The sequence below is a fragment of the Rosa rugosa genome, chromosome 7 (genome assembly GCF_958449725.1).
Source record: "Rosa rugosa chromosome 7, drRosRugo1.1, whole genome shotgun sequence".
NCBI classification, from domain to species: Eukaryota; Viridiplantae; Streptophyta; class Magnoliopsida; order Rosales; family Rosaceae; genus Rosa; species Rosa rugosa.
Genome location: NC_084826.1, coordinates 23,940,467 through 23,961,347, shown reverse-complemented (window position 1 = coordinate 23,961,347; position 20,881 = coordinate 23,940,467). Strand labels below are relative to the sequence as shown.

Here is a 20,881-nt window from a genome sequence, read left to right as displayed (position 1 = left end):
GAATCTCCCTCGCTTTGAATATCGAACCACTCTGAAATTTTACTTCCAGGACTTACAATATCGAATAACGGACGAAAACCATCACCTCTTAATGAGAGAAGAAGCACGGGAGAGATGCCCTAAACCAAAAGGATCATGTTTAATATGAGAGAGAGAGAGAGAGAGAGAGAGAGAGAGAGAGAGAGAGCATACCTGAGCGGCCAATCTCCTTAGCATTGAAAATATTCCATTATTCAAGCCTTCATTGTCAATCAATCCAAAGCAATTGACAGTTGTTAAACTAAAGCACACCAATTTGGTGAATCTGCCCTGCTGTGATGATTTCGACAACATTTTTAAGGAATCGCAATCGTCTGCCACTACTGATAATACCTCATTCGATGGGAGATCCGGTAATTGTTGAAGCCTTTTGCATCTCTTAAAATCAATGAACAGAAGCTTAGAAAGGCATTTAATGCTTGGAGGAAGACTAACAAAATTATTTCCACCAAGACGCAACCATTCTAGAGACGGCAAGCAGTAGCCAATATCGTCGGGGATAACTCCTTGACACAGATTACAATAATCTAGATATAACCCCTGCAAAAACGGTAAAGCCCCTGGAGATGGCAACGCCAAGCACACAGGCTCTGGACTCTTTCTTTTAAATAAGCCCATGTAAAGCTTCCTTTTCATAGATGATCCACCAAAAATTTGTGGCAAGGCTGGCGGCTTGTCTTGAGTCTCCCCCGTATTTTCTACAAGTTTCTTAAGCTTTGGGCATCTAGACATTCCGAGTTCTCTAAGAGACTTCAGTTTAAAAATTGCGGTACCAGGAAAACTCTGGAGACTTTTGCTATCATCTATAAACAGACAAGTAAGGCCAACCAGATGTTCAATTGATGAAGGTAATTCCTCACTAGCGGTCCCACATGCGAAGACTACAGATAAATTTTTCATCCCTTCTCCAAATTTCGGAATCTTTACTTTTGAGCAGCCATCAAGACTGAGATACTCGAGAGAATCCATTTCTATCTTACTTGGGAACACCTTGACATTTTTACATCCACAGAGTGTCAACCGTTTAAGCTTTTTGTTCACTGCAATGGATGGATGGACCTTAACTAAACCGTCACAACATGTAAGATCCAACTCCTCAAGATTCGGAATACCTGTGAAATCTGGGGTCTCCTTCAAGCTTTTGGACCACTTAAGATCCATATATTTCAAGTTAGGCAAGTCCTGTACAACACATGGAAGTAATAATTACCTTTGGAAAACATAAAACTCTGTTTTGAAGTAGAAAGCATTATCAACATTGTTACCTGTCTTCCATCCCAAAGCCGGACAAGATTGCTTCTTTGCATCTTCAGTTCAGCAAGTATATTTGGCCGGAAACCAGCTGGAAGAGATTTGGAAGGATACCAATTCCATTTGAGAATTATCAAGGAATTTGGGAGGAATTTGGGGCCTGAACTAATTATTAAATTATCAAATTCAAGAAACATTAGTTTGGGCATCTTAGAGAAGCATTCACAATTCCAGCTTGAATCTGCCTCTTCTAAAAGGGGTAAACATAACCGTATGCCTTTGATCGCTTCTGTTCCCTGATATTCATTAGAACAAAGGAAAAGTTAATTCCACACAGGTCTAATATATATCATGCTACAATAAAATGTATTTTTTATTTTTAAATTTATACTTGGATTATCTGTATAACTTCTTACCGTATTTCTCATGAATACATGAAAGATGTCATTACGATGACACAAGCGGCTGCGAAAACCGGGCTCCTCACGAGATTCTTGACGAACAATTTCCCATGCCATTTCTTGTACCAAACCATGCATCCCAACATTGTTGTGTAGATGAATAGTTAAGAGAGATTTCTCGATGAGAACATCTATCACAATAAGAACATTAAAGCCATAACATTGTAGCAGTTCAATAACTCGCCCCTTGTCCACCCCCTTGTAGAAGAATGCAATGTCCAGAAAAATGCTTTTCTCCATGTAGTCTAGTGCATCATAACTTATTTTGAGTGAATTAAAAACCTTTGCATCACAGCCTTTCTTTAGTTTGTCCAATGCACTTTTCCATGCCTCTAGATCTCTCTTGTACAAAGAACTTCCAATAATTTTAAGAGCTAAGGGAAGCCCTTCGACATAATCTACAAAACACTTGGAAAGCTCTAAAAACCCTTCCTCTGGCTGATCTTTTTCGAAGGCTTTGTGACTAAAGAGCTCAAGAGCATCATTGTGATTTAACCGCACTAGCTCAAATGATATTTCTATACGACGCTCGGTGAGGAGACGTTTATCTCTAGTTGTAACAATGATTCTGCTTCCCTCACCAAACCAAGATTTATGTCCGGCCAATTTTTCTAGGTGGTCACAACTATCAACATTATCAAAAACAAGAAGAACCTTTTTATTAGACAGGCATTTTCTAATGAAAATGGTTCCTTTGTACTCATCCCAAACTGGTGAAATATTTTCCTTCAAGATTTGGGAAAGAACCTGATTTTGAAGATTGATTAGTGGACCATGATCAAAAAGAAACTCAGCCACATCAAAATGATGGGAAATTTTCTCGTACACTAGCCTAGCAAGGGTAGTCTTACCCACTCCACCCATACCCCATATTCCTATAAATCGAACATCCTTTTCCTCAGGAGCTAAAAGCAACCGCATTTGCCCAAGTCTAAAATCAATTCCGACTAACTTCTCTTCAGAATCTGGCAATGTGATTGTAGGACGCACTTTCTCCCACACACGTTCCACGATGACTTCTATAATCTCTCTTTCACATCTAACAGAAATATAGACAATCATCAGGCTAATAATATATATGTATATAGTAGAACAGTTCTATGACAAGTCAAAACTTAAAAGACAACAAACAGGGGTGAAGTTGTAGAGCTTACTTATAATTCTTTGCATCCCATCCCGAGAGATTGGCCACTTTTCTTAAAGCTTCTCTCCACCTCTCCACCTTCTCTATTTGATCACTGAACTTTACTTCATGCTTAGCAAAGGCGTCAGCGAAGCTGCTTCTTTGATGTCGAACGTCGGATGGATCCACATTAAAGAAAACAGGCATAATTCTCTTATCTCCCGTTTCCATGGACTCGATAATTTTGGAAAGTTCATCCAAACACCAAGTGGAAGAAGCATAGTTGGGTGAGAGAACAACGATGGCGAGATGTGATTGTTCGATAGCGCTCAAGAGCTCCGGAGAGATACTAGCTCCGATTTCAAGCTCTCTGTCGTCCTTGAATATCTTGAATGCTCGCCAGAACTCCAGTTCGCGGTATAAATGGGAGATGAAACCCCAGCGGGTGTCTTCACCCCTGAAACTCAAGAAGACGTCGAATTTCCAACGGGGAGGTGATTCATCCCAAGCAAGAGATGGGGAGGCTCGGTGGGTGCTCAAAGCCATTGAAACCACCAAGATAAAAAATTAATCACGGAAAACCACTGTGAAGTGTGGAAACTGGAAGAGGAATTGAAAACTAGTTGCAGAGGAAACCATGAACCCTGAAAAATGAAAAGTCAATGGCCGCCGTTGCCGGGGATTAGAGGCGTTTAGAGGCGTTTTCTTTACTTTTCCTACTTTTTCTTTACTTTTCTTTACGTTTAAAGGCGTATGACTCATTTGATCATAGTTCAGTTTTTTTTTTTCGATGACACATTCATCTGTGAACTTGCAGATTTGTGAGTTTGTAAACTACTAAATTATCTATTAAATTGATTGTAGTGACTTGGAGTTACACATTCTTTCCTTCCTCTTTGTTTATAATTTGTTTACGTTTTAATCTTACAATCAGTATTCAAACTGTAATGTTTTTAAACTAGCCAAATCAGGCTAGAAGAAAATATATATAAACTAGCCACCATATTTTTCAACTCTTGAGCTGTGAGTCTTTACAAATTTAAAATTAACATTGAGTATGGTAAAATGTATTATAACCCAATACAATGCCACACCATTAAATATGACTATTTTGATAATCCTACTTTCTAATGCCATGCAATACCAAACATGGTTAAAAATTGGTGCAGATTAAGACCCCCCACAGGAATTTAGGACAATCTCATAACATAAGGGGATGTATACTAGTTCCACGATATCTTAGTGACTTCTCAAAATGAAGACTAACATTGAAAACATGCCAAACCCTGTCCTATAGTTACGTTTGTTAAGCAATTGGTGTGGAGTTTTGCCCCTTTTTCTTCTCTTGGTTTTTGACTGGCCAGGGTCACAGGGTGTGGACTTGAGTGGTATATGGTAACGAGAAAGTGTGCAGGGATTTACTCTCCTTCAGTTGGCAATTCAAGGTGTGGACTTTAGGACCTTAAAGTGTAGGAAAGTAATTAGACGCGTTTCCTTCTTTTCCTTCTCACCTTCCTAAAGTTGTAGAGTTTGAATAGTTTTCTTGACTTTTCCTTCTTTTCCTTCTCACCTTTCTAAAGTCGTAGAGTTTGAATAGTTTTCCTTACTTTTCCTTCTCACCTTCCTAAAGTTGTAGTCTTGTAGAGTTTGAAAGTGCTAGTTCATAGCGGTCCGATTTCTTCTGCAAGCTACGTTCTTCTACAATTAGAGCCTCTCGAGCTCGTCACAACTTGCACCGATTTAGTTTTTTGGATAGAGGCCCAACAGCGAACGATGTCGTTTCGCAAGACCGCTTGGCAATTGGTTTTCAATTTCGGCCGAATTATGGTTTAAAACATTTCAATCAATCCATATTAATTAAACGTTTTTTCTCCAGAGGTGGTCTGTCAAATCGGTTTGTCTAAGAAAACCCTAGAATTTACATTCCATTGTAGGGATATTCCTTTCCAGTTGTGGAAAGATCGAAATCTTAGTACAGCGGTAACTGTTACAATAGCTCCTGGTTAAATTTAGATTCTTCTGCTTACATTTTCAGGCGATGATATGTATTAGTGCTTTCTAGGAGTACTAATTGTGTTCCCTAGGAGTTCAATAGCTCTGGGGGTTTTTAAATTCAAGTAATTTTCTTTTTTGTTTGTGTAATTTTTGACAATTTTAAATGGTTTGTTTCTTTTCAGTGTTTCTAGAATTTCAAGATGCCGGACACTACAGGAAGGGTCCGCATGCCCCCAGACAATCGGGTACACAGTAGTGTTGCCCTTCAAATTCATGGTATATGGCAGAGTACAATTGGGTACGATCCCTATGCACCTCTACTGCATTTGTCAAACTCAAAACCAGATGCTGAGAATGCATATGCTAGCTACCAAGCCCTTCTCTAACTCGCTCGCATAACTAGGCCGAATGCTGATGAGGTTCGTGGGCAGTGGCGGATCCAGGATGTATATTTGGGGTGGGCTGAATTTAAGGCTTTCTAATAAGAATTTTTTTTTACTATCAATAATACTTCTAAGAATTTTGAGACTAAATTGTAAAGGAATACTATTAGAAATTGATGTAACTAAAGAAAATAAGACAGTAGAAAAATTAGCAAGCTACATATACCCCCTTGATAAGATTCCAAAACACAAAAAACTCCACAATATTTGGTTTTAAACACTTAAGGACAAAAGTTTACACTAAAGGACATTTTACATATGAGGTAATCTTGCTTCCTCTTAAGCCCTTTTCTTTGTCTTTAGTAAAATTAAAAATAGACGGAGCGTAGTGGGTCCATGCTCTTGAATTTGTTTATCTAACATACTGCAGGTATAAACCTATCTTCCATACTCGAAGGTAAACAATTAATTTTCACTATTCATAATTTCTGTTTGGCTCCAATTTTGCTGCAGCTGGTCAACAGTCTCTTTTCTGCGCTGGCGTGCCAGCACCGTTCGGGTGCGGTCGTCGGGAGTGTCCCTTGACCTGACTTCTTTCAAGCAATTGTAGACGAGGAGAGAACCAACCTCGTCGTGGGATTCTTTATGCCTCGTGGCGAGGACTTTTGCTAATCTTCTTGAAAATCACAATCGATACTCGATGTTGTAGATCGAGCAGAGCGAGAACCACTGGGAAGTAGAGAGAACTTGCTAAAGCGTGACTTTAGCTTGGCTGGTTTGCAAGGGCGTTACCCTTTCTTGGCTGGTTCCATAACCATTGTGGTCGTGGTACTACAATCGGCTCCCGAGGAGACTAGGACCGAAGTACGTTGATAGAGGGTTTGGTGGCACTGAAAGTCGACTTCTGAGAAGACTAGGACTAGGAGTGTGATCACCGGTAAGAGAAAGAGAAGGAGAGGTTTGCTCTAGAGAGAACTTAGATCATCATAGAGATGTTTGTAGAGTGAATTGTGTTGTTGTCTTTTGGTGTTTCATTGTAACCTCTATTTATAGGCTACCATGCCAAAGTGTTTAGCATTAAACAAATGATAGTGGAGCATTAATTGGAGATAAGAAATGATGAATTTTGGAGATAAGGAAGCATAATTGAAGATCAAGCATAATGAATTTCGGAGATAAGGAGATAAGAAGGCATAATTGGAGATAAGGAATGATGAATTTCGGAGATAAGGAAGCACTTTCTGCTCCTTTATTCCTTCAATTTTATCTCCATCAAGCACTCAGTTTTTGACCGTGACTTCTTCATAAGAAATGTTCCACTATGAGTGTAGATCACCCTGATAAAATTTCAGAGCTTTTCATATAGTGGTTGGTCAAAAAACGCTGCTGGATGGAGATAAGGAATGATGAATTTTGGAGATAAGGAAGCACTTTCTGCTCCTTTATTCCTTCAATTTTATCTCCATCAAGAACTCAGTTTTTGACCGTGACTTCTTCATAATAAATGTTCCACTATGAGTGTAGATCACCCTGATAAAATTTCAGAGCTTTTCATATAGTGGTTGGTCAAAAAACGCTGCTGGACCTCTTACAGGTCCAGTTTTCCAAGCCTCTCTAGACAAGGAAATTGGACTGATTGTTTGAAGGCCTTCCACTCAAATCTAGCTCTGGCACTTTTCATAAGAAATGATCCTTGGGCTTTCTAGATTTAATCTGGAAAGTTTCAGCTCATTTGAATTTCGTTTGGTTAGTCTGCCGTCCCTCTTTCCTTGTTTAGCTCGGTTTCTCCTAGCCGAAGTAGGAAAATGTGCTAAAGTTGACTTTTCATGCTTTCATGCTTCCATAGTAGGCTTTATTTAGCCTCTAAATATATATTTCGAAATTTTCCACAATATATAGCTTGAGCCACTGACATTGGCTCAATTTCTCCAAGATGTGCCTTGTCAGGTCAAAATGCTCATTTTGGGTCCAAACAATTTCAATCATTTCCAGATTAGATTTGCTTGCTATCTGCAACAGAACTAGTAATGAATTAGCAGAAGAAAAAGAAAAGTTAAAAAAGTTAAAAGATTTTAGATCAAGACTTAGAAGGGATACTCCAGGTTATTGGGATATTATCTTCACAGTTCAAGAAAGAATTTATAAAATAGAAAATGATATTGAAAATATCCAATATACTCTTAAAGAGGAGTAAAAATCTCTTGATTATTTGAGCATTGGTTAGATCCGCAATTTACTGGTATCAAAGCTTGCTGAAAAAGTTCAAAAAGGGAATCTCTAATGGGACAATGCCTGAATTAATATTAGAGAAGTTGAATTCTCTATTAGAATTTTTTTGATGAGAAACATCAGAATCTGATAAAAGAATTATCTAGATGTCAAGATCATCTAAAAAAACGTACCAGATATAATCTCCCAATTGGAAAAATTGGAATACAAACTAGATTTTATCAAAGAACTTCCAAAAGGGAAGAGGAATAGCTAACAAGGTGAATATGAGACCGAAAAGTGACCTTATTAAACTCTAACTTCGCACTTTTATTTCAGAGCGAGGCCTCGAGAGGCCTTATTAAACTCTAACATATATATATATATATATATATATATATATATATATATATATATATATATATATATATATATGTTTATCGAGAGGCTCATTAAAGTGATTTAAAGGTCTCAACAGTCATATTTGAAAATTGATTGTTTTTACTGATTATGGTGGTGGTTTCTTTGCTCTGATTGACACACATATATTGAACCCTGGACCTCAAACTTGATAGTCCTTGAGGTTAATGATGCCTTGATGAATAAATATCTTGTTTGATGTCCGTGAATCATGACTTGTTGGTTAATTGACTTAACTAACATTTTGGAAATCACAGGTTCAAATCTTCCTTTCATCAAGGATGGAAGAAATAATATATATTTGATTAGATTTTGAGGATAAAAGAGATGAGAAAAAAATATATAAAGATTTTGTATGATACTAAAACAATATAGTTGCAAAAATTTTGAACTTGAATCTTTCTCTTGGTCAACTGATAGAACGGCATAGAGGAAAAACTCTGACCAAGCTCTATTAGAGTATGCTCGACGGCAGTTGTTTCAACAAAATTTCTTCTTCATGGTTGGTAGTAGTGAACCTCCAACTAGGAGGATAGGGATTTGTTCCCTTCTCTTCTTTGTTTGGCTTGAAAGCCGAGCGATTTTTCGAGGTTCAAATGTGATAGTTTTTGAATGTTGGAGACCAAAGTGTGAAATGTCCCAAACTTCAGGGATTGTTTGAATGTTAGAGACCAGAGTGTGAAATGTCCCAAACTTCAAGGATTGTTTGTGATAAAAATTCTAGTTTTTGCATGTAAATTTAATATATGTGGTTGAAATCTATTTGTTTTTCAAAGTCCTTTACGTAAGCAGGACTGATAGTTTCCATCCATATTGACTCTGTCAAATTACCCTTCAATATCTATGTAGTTAAAACCCCTGGTATTTCCAAACACCTCTATATTTTGAGACCTCCATCAGGAATAGACAACTGAGAGGTAGATGTTCCAGCCAAATTTTATTCTCAGAAGACACGCAACTAAAGATATTACATGAGTTTGCAACAAGAGTCCTCAGAACTATAGAAGAAATTAAACCAAAGTGAATATCAAATAATAGGAGTTAAGTTTGGAATGTACATACGTTAAGATGGATAGTGACAAATAAATTGACTTCTGATAAATAAATTGACTTTTGTACAAAAAAACGTTTAAATCACTAACAGAGAAGCTAGAAGGCTGCAGAAACTTGAGATAATCAGGGAAGAAGCAATATAATAAGGCTACTTCCTCATGACTATCGTCTACAGTATTGGAAAAGGAAAAGAATGAAAGAATTGGAAATGAAAAGGTTACAACTTTCGCTGATCTTTGATAACAACACTCTCTTTACAAAGCCTAGAGAATAATTACCCCCAACAAAAGAAAAAGAAAAAAAGAATAGACATGCTCAGAGATGCTGACCCTTTTGAGCTTTTTACCACCTTTCCTTGCATACCTCTACAGAGTCAGCAACCGGCAGCTTTTAGGAAGTTATCATATGGATTTGAGGCTGGTAGTCTGAAGGAGGAGTGGGGATTATGCTGGTATTCCACTGCACAAAGCATTGGGACATGGCCTGGGGTTGGCGGTAGTTTGTATGAAGTGGCAGTGTGGTCAGCAAAAGCATTACCGCTCTGCATTTTATTGCGCACAAACAGACTCAAAAACCTTACAGTATATATGAATTATTCATAGCGTCAAAGATGTGATTGAACTAACACAAGTATGCATAGTTTTGAGTTATAGCCAGAAAGTACCCTATGGGAACCAATGCCGATATAAGAATCGGGCGTTGTCTCTTGCAGGTAGTCATTATGATTTTGTAAAGAGAAGTTCATCAAACATTCCTCTTTCTTTTGAGAACTCATGAACTTGGACATCTTCTGCTGCTTTCCTAGCAGAAGTGCCTCACAGTGGCCGGCCATTTCCTTGTAAGATACATCAGGTTTAGTTGAGACTGAAAACCTTCCAACTTGATTTGCTGTCTCCTGGACCTGAATGCATAAAGAATGATATCAAAATATTGATGGTGAATCTTGCTTGATAAACAAACCAACAAATACTTGTGTTTCTTCTAAGCAATAAAAACTAAGATAGCATGTAGCGGCTAACATACCGATTCCATTAGTTGATTAACATTCAAAAGAATGGGAAGATCCATAGACAACTCTACACTGTTCTGGTGGCTATTAGATGAGCCTGGAACAGAATCATCTTCCATTGAAAATAATGGAGCATCCTGCAACAAGAGAGTAAAATTATAAGTCTGCTATTTGCAAGCATGAATTAACCTAGACAACTTTTTGCTTACCACCTCTAAGTGAGGTGTAGCGGTAAGTCGCTTGGACGATCCTAGCAACAACAGAAAACAAAAAGAAAAAGAAAAATAAAAAACAGAAATCTATGCTGGATTCTTACCTCCTTAATAGATTCGCTATTTGTGAAATCAACCTGATAAAGTTTTTTCGGAGCTTCCGTGAACAATTGTGCTCCTAGTGGACAGATATCATCAGGTATGAAATCATTGAGCAACTCCTCCTTTATAGAAGACAATTCAGACTGCATATAAATAGCTCCACTAGTCATTATAAATATTATAGCATAACTAACATTCTTCTTTTACTATCTATGGGTCCAACACATTTTAATTGTCTTGAGGCTTACTTCTGACAAATTGTCCAAGCTCTTCAAAATTGCAGAAGCAAATGATTCCCTACTCTGCTCTTCAGTAATCACTATTTGTGACAGAGATTTTAATGCCAAATTGTCATCTTCCTTGGATCCATAGAGATATGTGGGATGGTCAGGTCCAGCCTTAACAGCCTGTAACTTGTACTCTTCAACCAAATGTAGGAACGGATCAACCTGAATTTATATAATGGTGTTATGTCTACTTAACTGCACAACGTAACCTATGTCAATAAGTGTCTTCTGAATCAAATTAGATACCTTTTTATCCGTCAGTGCTGCCTTGATTCTATCAACCAGAGAGAAAAAATTGTATGCTTTTGATAAAAATAGAATCATTGAAGTTGCCAGGGTAAACAGGGACCTGCGACGCGATGGTGGCAATGGCCCTGAAATGAAACAATCAAAGTGGCTTGAACTAACAACCTGATATGCAATATCGAGCTTCTTCATATTTTCTTCGATTATAAATGACAATGAATGCTGCAAGAACATCTTAGAATAAAACATTTATTCGTACTTAACCGCTGTTTACTTATTCATCTTTTATATCTCTCTTTCCTTCCTTCAAAAGGATTTATTGATTACTTTTTTCATGTCTTCATTCCTATCTAACTAATATTAATAAATGGAAACAACTAGCAAGTTAGTATCTTATCATCAACGTAACCAAGTAACTATAGTATCTTATCATTAATGGAAACAAAGGCATAAATCAAATGATGCTCGTTAATTTGGACATACTGTGGGGCTTACCTCCTTCAATAAGAGAAATATTTCGTAAGGAAAATGCCAGCTGAAAAATTCGAACAAGAACCTCAATGCAGGAATTCTGGAAGGAATAAAAAATAAGAAGAAAGATAAGGGGAAATTTTAAAGGTCATCATGAGTAGAATACAGGATAATGAATATAGATGATTCTACTTCTAACATTTACTTGAGAACTAGAGTTTCTCATGGTAAAAATACTCTCTTAAACAGAGCGGCCTAAGAAGTAGGAATGACCTACCAAGAGTTTAAATAAGTTATGGAAGACGAAACAAATTCCTATTATATCCATCTTTAGAAACTTTATGGGTATATTCAAAATAAAAAAGCCACCCCCCCCCCCCCCCAAAAAGCTGCAAAAGAATAAAAGGTCATCTCTCATTCTAGTACAATTACACAATAGAATGTCATAATAATTATAACTGTTCTGAGATTCCTATGCATGTGATTGAATGTCTAGAATTAATCAACCTTTTCTGATGCCACAATCAGTTGCATAAGAATGGGATTAAGGCAATAAAGAATAGATTAAAGAATTTCAGGCAAAGGAACAAATGCTCTTAATATTTTAGTCGAACTAAAATGACCAAAATTCCTGTAAATCTCCAGTAATAATTCCAATAAAAAGTGGCTTCAGTGACTCCCCTGCTTGCAAATATATTAACTTCTTTAACATCTTAAGCACTAAGAAGATATTATTAAACATGACATAAGTACAGACTACCATTACCTTGGCCCGAGAGAAGAGTAATACAAGGCTGTAGGTATGAGCAATTGCTTCATAGTTTTCAGGCATGTTCCCAGGAGAGATGGATTGTGCCGAAATTGATAAAAGCAAGAGAGTTATCTGGTGGCTGCTCAACCTGAGGGAATTAGCCTCCTGTGATTTAAGAAATATAAATGGTAAGGATAAACTAATCATTTTTGTTACATAAGACTCAATCATTGAACTCCTATATATGCTTTTATGGACTGTGCCAACAATGAATATCAAGCTAGTGGCTAACACCATCCCTCATTTGCAGCCTCATCCTGCACTGGAGAGGCAGACAGAACCAAACAGATAGAAACATATAGGTACAGCCCCACCCTACATCTTGTAAATCTACAAAGATGTGTGGAGGGGGGATTGGAGGTTAGGACTCAACGCCTTGGCATTTATAGCTACTACCATGTTATGCAACCACTGAATCCCGGATCCCAAAAACTTAAATTGTTATGGAATGAGCGAAGAAAGTCTTGACAAAGTCAACCACTATATAGATACTACAGTTTCAAAACATGTATGCCAGGAGACTGGAACCTGGGACCCCAGTCCAACCATAATCCAGGCAATCCAGTATTCCACTCCATAATCAAATTATAGACACCAAAGTCAAAACACTACTATTTTTTTTTTTTTTTTTGAATGGCAAAACACTACTATAAGAGTGTAGAAATATTTCTGCAAGTTTTTTTATTTTATATTCTTAAAAAAGAAATACACACACACACACACACACATATGCAAGGTTTTAAATTTTTTAATTTTTTATTCTTCAAAAAGAAAAACTAATGCAAGGTGACTTCCTGTACTACTACTCTATGCAAACCTAAATTCGTGCATCACCATTGATAGAGGGCTCATTACCCAAACGAGAAAATGTTCATCATTAAAGAGGTATGTGAACGGTTATGCGAATGAAGGTGGCAGGGCTAAATATGTAACTCCGATGATAAAATAGATAAGATATTTAAATAGTTATTTTGCCATAGACATGCAGATAAATGTTAACAATAAAAAATTTGGAATTACTCACAAGTTCCTTAGTATTGCTCATGGAATTTTCATTTGGTGTTGAAGGTGCAGGCAAGCTTTTCATACTATATGTCCGACTATAAGATGACTTCAATCTGCTCAGAAACCCATTATTGGTGTCTCTTTCTTCCCCCTCCGGAACAATGTTTTCATCTTCTTCACAAATACTTTCCCGTGAGGAAATTTTCTCTCTCCTCAGCTTCTCAAAAAGGGCAGCTGAAGAAGAAAACACAGAGACAGTTCTTGAGAGTGTCCTGTGAAGATCAAAGGCCTTTTTTGTCTCGGTATTAGATGAGAATAGATTAGGCGAAACTGAAGATGGCACAAGAACAACAGAGAAGATGCGATGAGCTCCAACACGTGTTTCATGGTCTGGATGAACCATAGCTGGGAGTAATTGGTGAAACAATGCCTCTGGGAAAGCCTATAAACGAATGCACAATAAATAAATTGAAAGTAATTTATTAGACTAAATTTATGTTAACAGAGGAATAAGTACAAGACCATAAATTCTACTTGCCTTGTTTTGATAGGACAAATTTGGTAAGGAAGCTACAATTTGAGCAGTACGATAAATAGCAGCAATTGTAGTTCTGGCTATCACAGTAATAGTTGAAATATTCTCCAGCATAACAGCCATAGCATCAAGAATTGGTCCTGGTTCTCCGATCTGTTCAACAATGATAACTTAGTTGTATGTTATTTATCTTTTTACTTCTGGTAATGTGCACATACGATAAATTCAATAAAAATCGCAAGTGAAATTTAACCATTTGGAAACTTGCAAAGACTCATCAAACTATTTGAACTGAAAAGAGAACTAACACTACAAGAAGAAAGTCTAGCTCAAAACACTACAGGATAATGGATTTGGAGTAGAAAGAGTATTCAGTAACTGTTATCACCTTATATGATAGCTGTACAAGGCACTTATCCACCTCTTCTCTAAAGCATTTGTTCCATTTGATGACATCTGTCCCGAGATTGGCATCATCCAGAGAGCAGTGGATGCTCTTTCTCAAATGCCTCAAGGCATCACTTAAAGCCCCAATTATTGCTACAGAAGGTTCAACCTTGGCATGTAGAGCGAGGGAGGTAGTTACCTCCACTATGTCAAGCTGCATGTTGGGTTGTTTAAGGACATTTTTGTGGTCGAGATGCTTGATTAAGATGGATAGCAAAACATGGGTATTTTGCCCTGCAGCATAGACAGATCAAAGGCTGGATGAGTGCATATGTCAATGGAAGATAGATCAACAGCATTTGTGGTTTGAACAGCTGCATAGGACTACAAAATATGAGTTTAAAAATTAAAGAACTGATTTCTATTCAAAAGTAAATAAATAAATACCAGAATTATCCATTAAGAATTGTATATCCTTTAAGACTGAGATGGCAAGCCCATGTTCAAGAGACCACAAGTTTTCGTTATCAAAGTAGCGGAACAAAGATTCCAGGACACGTCTTATTGTTGTAGCCTCTTTGGCTAACTTTGCCATGTTATGAAGGCAAACCCTGGACCAAAAACAGAGGTTCTTGGCATCTTCCCTATAGTATTGAACAAAAAGAAACATTAATAACTGATATGCAATGATGTATTCAACGAGCAATGTAAGGGTATGCAAATATCTTGTGCCAACAGAGACTTACTCTGATACTTTTAGTTCGCCTTTGGCATCCACAATGGCACTCCAAGGAGGAATCCTGATTCTGACATCTTGTGGAGAAACATGACCCTCATCTTTTTGAACTTCCTGCACCCACTGAATCTGCGAACCTTCAGCTTCCTTAAAACCTCCATAGTTTTCCAAGACCACTGCGACAATCTGTTTTCAAACAAGGAAGAGAACAATATCAAGATAATTTAAGGTGGAACTCAGTCCTACCTTAAAGATTACACAATGTGAGGAACCAATGAAACGTCTCCACATAATTATAGCTTTGTATGACGATATTTACAAATAAAAGTGCAAGGTTTAGTCAGTCTTCACTAATAAAGAAGGAGATATTTTATAATATTAAATGTATATACAGAACTGGCCAAAGATATACTCTCCAACTCTCGGTGCTAATTTGGTTTTTCTATCCTTTGTATGTTTTTCTATTCTCTCTGTTAACTGCAATGTGAGCAACATAGCTCACTAAATAATTCCTTTCTTGCTACAACTTTAATACAGACTAAAGTCAGCTGCTATTCTATCAAAACAACATTTCTAAAGAAGTGCCAAAATTGTGACATCCTTTGTATATAACGTTTTTATGCTTCTTCCCCTTTGATCTAAATTTCAAATCCAAATTAAATGGAGCCTTCCACTAAAACGTGGTCAAAATCCCAAGGTTTGTAGCAAGGAAATTTGCAGGTAACAGCTAGCGTGTAATTAATACAAACTTTTAAAAGTAGACAAATAATATAGTTGCAAGTTGCAAGGGGATACAAACTTCAGATCTACTTACATTATCGAACTCGACTGATATGTGAGAATTCTCGCCCATAAACCAAACCTACAAAGAAAGTTAAGATATTTCAAACTTGCAGTAGAATATGTAGATTCCGGCTTTAAGATCATGAAAAGCATAATTTTCAAGAGATATCATTTGGAAGTTATTTTCATGGAAAAGGGACAATATTGCAGGATATGTTTAATCAGGTTGGAATGGATACATAATGAGCACTACAGAGACACTTCTGCACTGTGGATCTCTACACATTCAATATGTCAGGATGTTATCCTGAGATATTAAACAGGCAATAGAAAGAATATGAGAAGAATACCATTGAAGAAAGGGCTTGCAGTGCAGCACAACGTAAATTATTTGCCCTTTCATCTTCCCCTGGCTCTTGAGCTATCTGACAGAGTTTCGGAATAAATCCTTCTAAGTTAAACATGTATGTTCCATCCACCTGCAACAATAAGTGAGACAAAATGAGTACCATTGTAAGATATGTTTAATCAGGTTCCAAACATGTAATTTATGAGTAGATAGTAAAAAATATAGACCACAGTACCATATGCACCAACCTGATTATTTACAAAGTCAAAAAGAGTCTGGCATCCTATAATTTGCATTTCATCTTGGCGTGATTGATCCAGAAGGGTATGCATAATGCTGAGCAAGCTACTCGCAAAGAGAGGCCTGAGAAAATGTCACTGAACATAAATCAACAACGTAACTTGATCACACACAAACACCTACACCTACACACATATATAGTGATAGAGAACATATGATTCCACCTCAATGATTCCAAGTCATCAGTCTGCCAAGCGATATAAGTGATATTAATAAGATTCAGGATAGAAACTGCCCCTTTCTGTTTAGTTTTTGTTTCCTAGTTAGAGGAATAGTGGTTACTTTAGGGTGTAGAGTACAGTGTCGACTTAGCTTTAGCTTATAGATCCCAGAGGTATTTGTCAAAGCTTTTCAGTCCAAGGATAAAACAAGAGCTTTAGTAAGTAATAATCAATTTGCAGAAAATAAATAGGAAGAGAAGCAAATGGATCATGCAGTAACATTGAAGTTAACGAATCCAGCAAACAATGAGATATATCAAATCCAAATATTTCCACATATATTTTATATAGAATAAAACTCAAGAAGGATGAACTCACATTTGCTCCTTGCAAGTTATCAGCAATTTCTTGTAAATGCACATGACAATTTTTGTGGATTGAAAATTCTCATTTCTCAATTCTTTGTAACACCTTTGCTCAAGAGAGGTTGTGATCTGCTCACAAATTTGCAACTTTGGTCAGACGTCAAGAACTTTACATATTTATCAGTAGATGGGATTTCCAAAAAAAAAAAAAAAAGGTTTTCAGGAATATATGCTAGATGCAGCTCCTGTAAGGTCTGCAGATTTTGATTAACAATCGACCTCAGAAAAAAACATATACATACTTGTCAAATTGGTCTTCATTACTCGTACAATGATAATAACTTTAAAATAATCATGAGCTAATTCAATTATATTTAAAGGGAAGTTATAGTAAAATATTTTGGTGAAGCGTGTGACTACCAAAGTGGAAGGTCCTGGCTTAGAGGCACTATATTAAGGTTTTGAAAGATATAACTAATACCTTTGGAATCCGCAAAGGATTTTTAGCAGCATATTCACACAATTTTCCTATCTTCCGATCATTTGGTCCTTCTTCCTGCCAAAGTATGAAAAACAAATCCCAAATTTGATACTACACACACTACAAGTTAAGGACAAAAAGGCAAAGGGAAAGACGTGGAATTCACTGGGAAAGAGGAACAACATTGATGCTAAAATGCATAACCAACCTAAATACATGTAAAATATATTTCACTAAGAGCCAAATGTATCACGCTCAATGAAACAAATAATTTATTGAAGACCAAGAAAACTAAGAGCTCAAAGCTGAGTTCCATACAATGGAACGAATCCTTCGCTAAGAGAATTATGGAAGACAGTAAAGGAGCACTTTGTATTTTTGAAGGATGCAAAGAAAATATAATTAATGGTTGCTAACCATGATATATGCCACCAAAGAAGAACATATTCCCTTAATGGAGTACCAGACAAATAAATGTTATTACAAAATGGTCTCTGAGGACTCTGCCTTGTGTTAGGAATATAAATTACAAAAATGAAGAAAAGAAAAAAAAATAACAACAGGTATACATAAAGAGGCTAAAGATGTGTATTCTTGTATAAATAATAGTGTAATAGAAAGTTGTCTTTATTGTAAAGTACCTAGTGGAAGTGCCTTCCTTTATAACAAAATTGAAAACTACACCCTATATACGTGAACTATCTTCATTGAAAAAACTAATCGTGATGTCAATAAGAAGGTAAGCATCAAACACTGGAAAGAAAAACACAGAGCATCATTGACACCATCATACATAAGGTCTATACTTAACAACAACATGTGCACACACCACTAAGGATACTCCTTTTCTCAAATGCAGATCCATAAACAATTTCAAAATTCATATAAATTCTTGTGTAAATGAGTATCACAATATTTCAATGTGAGACATTCTGTCTAGGATCAGTTATCAGAACCACCACCAAATTTTAAGATTACTTTACACCGCGATTGTGTTCAGGAAGTTACACAACACGCATTTACACAACAAATAGATTCTTTCCCTAGCCTTGACAGTTGAAACAGGACCGAGAGGATTAAAGCCTGGTTTCTAACAGAACAGGCAGATTACCGGTCAGTTGGATCAACTACCAATCGAGTAGTGAGAATAGCTGAAAAGAGCATTCAGTTAATATAGCTGTCGAAAACTCAACCAATCAAGCCGATTCTCAATCCACTAAATTAGACCATGTAAGTACACCAAAACTTGAACAAATTTACTTGAACAAAAAGCCAAGCAAAAAACATGAATGAAAATTGACTTGTTAAACAAGAAACAAGAGGCGAACCTGGTTTTTGGGGAAAATATCAGCAATGAGCTTCTTGTACCTCTTGACGGGCTGTCGCGACCTGGCACGCAGCCCGGGGCAAAAGAAACAGAGACTGCCGCAAGCAGGCAGAACTTGGCGAGACACTACACCCGAAACCGCGCTCATATTTTTCGACGATCGCCGTCCTCGGAAAACCTTTTCGCCGTTTTCTTTCCCCTTCCAAAGCCTAACTCTGGAAATTTGGGAAAGAAAGGGCGTTGAGAATTGACGCGGGTTTACCCTCTAGCCTGTGTCATCAACGCCAATTACACCTCAAAACCATCGGAAATTTCAAACAAGAATACAAAAAATGCAGGTTTGGAATCGATGGGAAATTGGAATCCAAATTGGGAAGAAGATGATGTCGTTTACCTGTGGGATGAATGCCTGCGAGGGCAGGGACCATGATGGAGGCGCAGAGGTGCCGCAGCTCACAAATACATGTACCGGAATTCCAGCGTATTCCACCCGCAACTACTCCTTTTTTTCGCTTTTTTATTTATTTATTAATTATTATTTAAATTTAAATTTAAAAATTTATATTCCGGAAATTAACATCCCGTCCAGCCTGCACTTCGTGATTTTTGAAAACGTCCTGCACGTTTCAACGGTTGAATGTGTGGGCCCCGGTACGTGGATCTGCTGCTTGGACTCTTTGCTTTTTTGGGGGCCCATGATGATGTGGGAGGGAGCTTTGTCATCATAGACGTGCTCTCCTTGACACTTGTAAATACCTCGACGACAGAGTCGAGGACCGAAAAACACAAGACAAAGTTGGGCATCACTGATTCACTCTCCGGAGCCAAAAGAAAAAAACAAAATATATCAAGTTCTAGAACCATTCTTTTAATAATAAATACAGATACATTAGTATACTAGATTTAGTGGTAAACCTTTAAAACTTCTCATTTTTTAAAGGAAATACTAACCTCTTTAGGGCATCTCAACCGATTGAGTCATACATTTTAACACCCCAAGCCCAAACTCATCATCTCCAACCCAAGAAAAAAGGGAGTCAAAAGACGATCCAAAGTCCAAACTGTGACTATATTTCAAAGAACAAAAGCCAAATTTTTGTTGTGGGCCACGACGTGGGCCCATGCTTTTGGCTGAGAAAAAAAAAACCCCACATGCTACACAACTAGGAGAGGTCTTGTTTGGTTCACAGAAAGGAAAATAATTCCTTTGTCTTTCCCATGAGAAAGCCCATGGGAAAGGAAATTAAATTTCCCAACAACTTTCCATTTCGATGTTTGGTAACGTCAAGAAAGTTATCAGGAAAGTTGTTAAAAAGTTTGTAAATAATGTAATAAAATAATATAATAAATGCAAGGAAAGAATGGGGGAAAGTGATTGCTTTGGGGTTTGGAATGAACCATTTCCCCCAGGGGCGGAATTACGTTCAGGTCCGGGAGGGTCCGGACCCCCCACCATTTCCTAAACAATCTCAATTAGCTTATAATTTTCCTTAATTATACCCTATTTATCCTTAATTTTATTAATGGACCCCCCACCTCTCTGTAATATAAGCAATGACTTCGTTCAAATTTTGTTGTTTGATAATTTTTAGGGTTTTTAATTGTTTCCTTTTGCGTTATCTTATTAAATCATATTTGAAATGGTCTTTTTTTTCCTCTTTCTCCGTTTAGCATTCCTTAATGAGCTTCATAGTATTTACTTTTTCTTTTATGGTGAGTTTCATATGCTACATTTTTATGTTTGCTCTTGAGAAAAAAAAAAATATATATATATATATATATATATATATATATATATATATATATATATTTGTTATTGAACAAAAGTTTTAATCCGGCGTCCGGTGATCGGATTCCAGCGGCCGGTGACTGAATTCCGGCTATCATTGGCCGGATTCCGGCGATCGTTGATCGGAGTCCAGTGACCAGAATCCTGTGGCTGGTACTGAACTTCGACGAAGTCTCCCATGGCTTCTCTCTCTGTCTCTCTCTCTCTCTCTCTTTCTCTCTCTCTCTCTCTCTCTCTCTCTTTCTCTCTCTCTCTCTATTGTCGCCGAGATCTTCTCCTTTCCTCTCTTTTCTTTCTTCTCTCTTCTTTCGTTTTTTCTGATCTTGATGTAAAGCCACTCAATTCCGGACCCGATCGTTATGTCTATCAAACACTGAGAAAAGCAAGGATGAAAACGACTTTTCCACCATCTTGATATTCTCCTCGAACAGTGAGGACGAACACGCCTTTTCCAACTCTCAGTTGCCGTATACCCCCATATTTCTTGGTTATCAGACAAAGCTTTATTTATTTATGTCTTACAATTCTTTTGCTCACCTATCCATTTCATAATACCAGTATGATTTAAGCTTGTGATATCTATAATATACAT

General features: G+C 37.1%; 2 protein-coding genes across 3 annotated transcripts; both read right to left on the bottom strand.

Moving 5' to 3' along the window:
- Positions 1-81: 81 nt before the first annotated feature.
- Positions 82-3,556, bottom strand: LOC133723087 (TMV resistance protein N-like). Its single transcript, XM_062149917.1, has 4 exons — positions 2,906-3,556; positions 1,707-2,790; positions 1,305-1,586; positions 82-1,221 (listed from the first exon to the last, which is right to left on the bottom strand). Exons 1-4 carry the CDS (start codon positions 3,418-3,420, stop codon positions 82-84), a joined length of 3,021 nt encoding a protein of 1,006 aa, XP_062005901.1. The 5' UTR covers positions 3,421-3,556.
- A 5,393-nt stretch (positions 3,557-8,949) lies between these two features.
- LOC133720672 (protein SEMI-ROLLED LEAF 2) lies at positions 8,950-19,035 on the bottom strand. Of its 2 annotated transcripts, XM_062147092.1 has the most exons (20): positions 18,895-19,035; positions 18,502-18,770; positions 17,174-17,248; positions 16,706-16,821; positions 16,115-16,229; positions 15,868-15,996; positions 15,549-15,596; positions 14,745-14,920; positions 14,446-14,642; positions 14,000-14,292; positions 13,615-13,764; positions 13,096-13,518; positions 12,027-12,176; positions 11,285-11,360; positions 10,790-10,917; positions 10,505-10,705; positions 10,259-10,399; positions 9,957-10,079; positions 9,598-9,834; positions 8,950-9,474 (listed from the first exon to the last, which is right to left on the bottom strand). In XM_062147092.1, exons 2-20 carry the CDS (start codon positions 18,646-18,648, stop codon positions 9,307-9,309), a joined length of 3,093 nt encoding a protein of 1,030 aa, XP_062003076.1. In that variant the 5' UTR covers positions 18,649-18,770; positions 18,895-19,035; the 3' UTR covers positions 8,950-9,306. The 2 variants fall into 2 exon arrangements, with proteins under 2 accessions (XP_062003076.1, XP_062003077.1); XM_062147093.1 differs by lacking the exons at positions 17,174-17,248; positions 18,502-18,770; positions 18,895-19,035 and having other exon boundaries at positions 16,115-16,243.
- Positions 19,036-20,881: the final 1,846 nt, after the last annotated feature.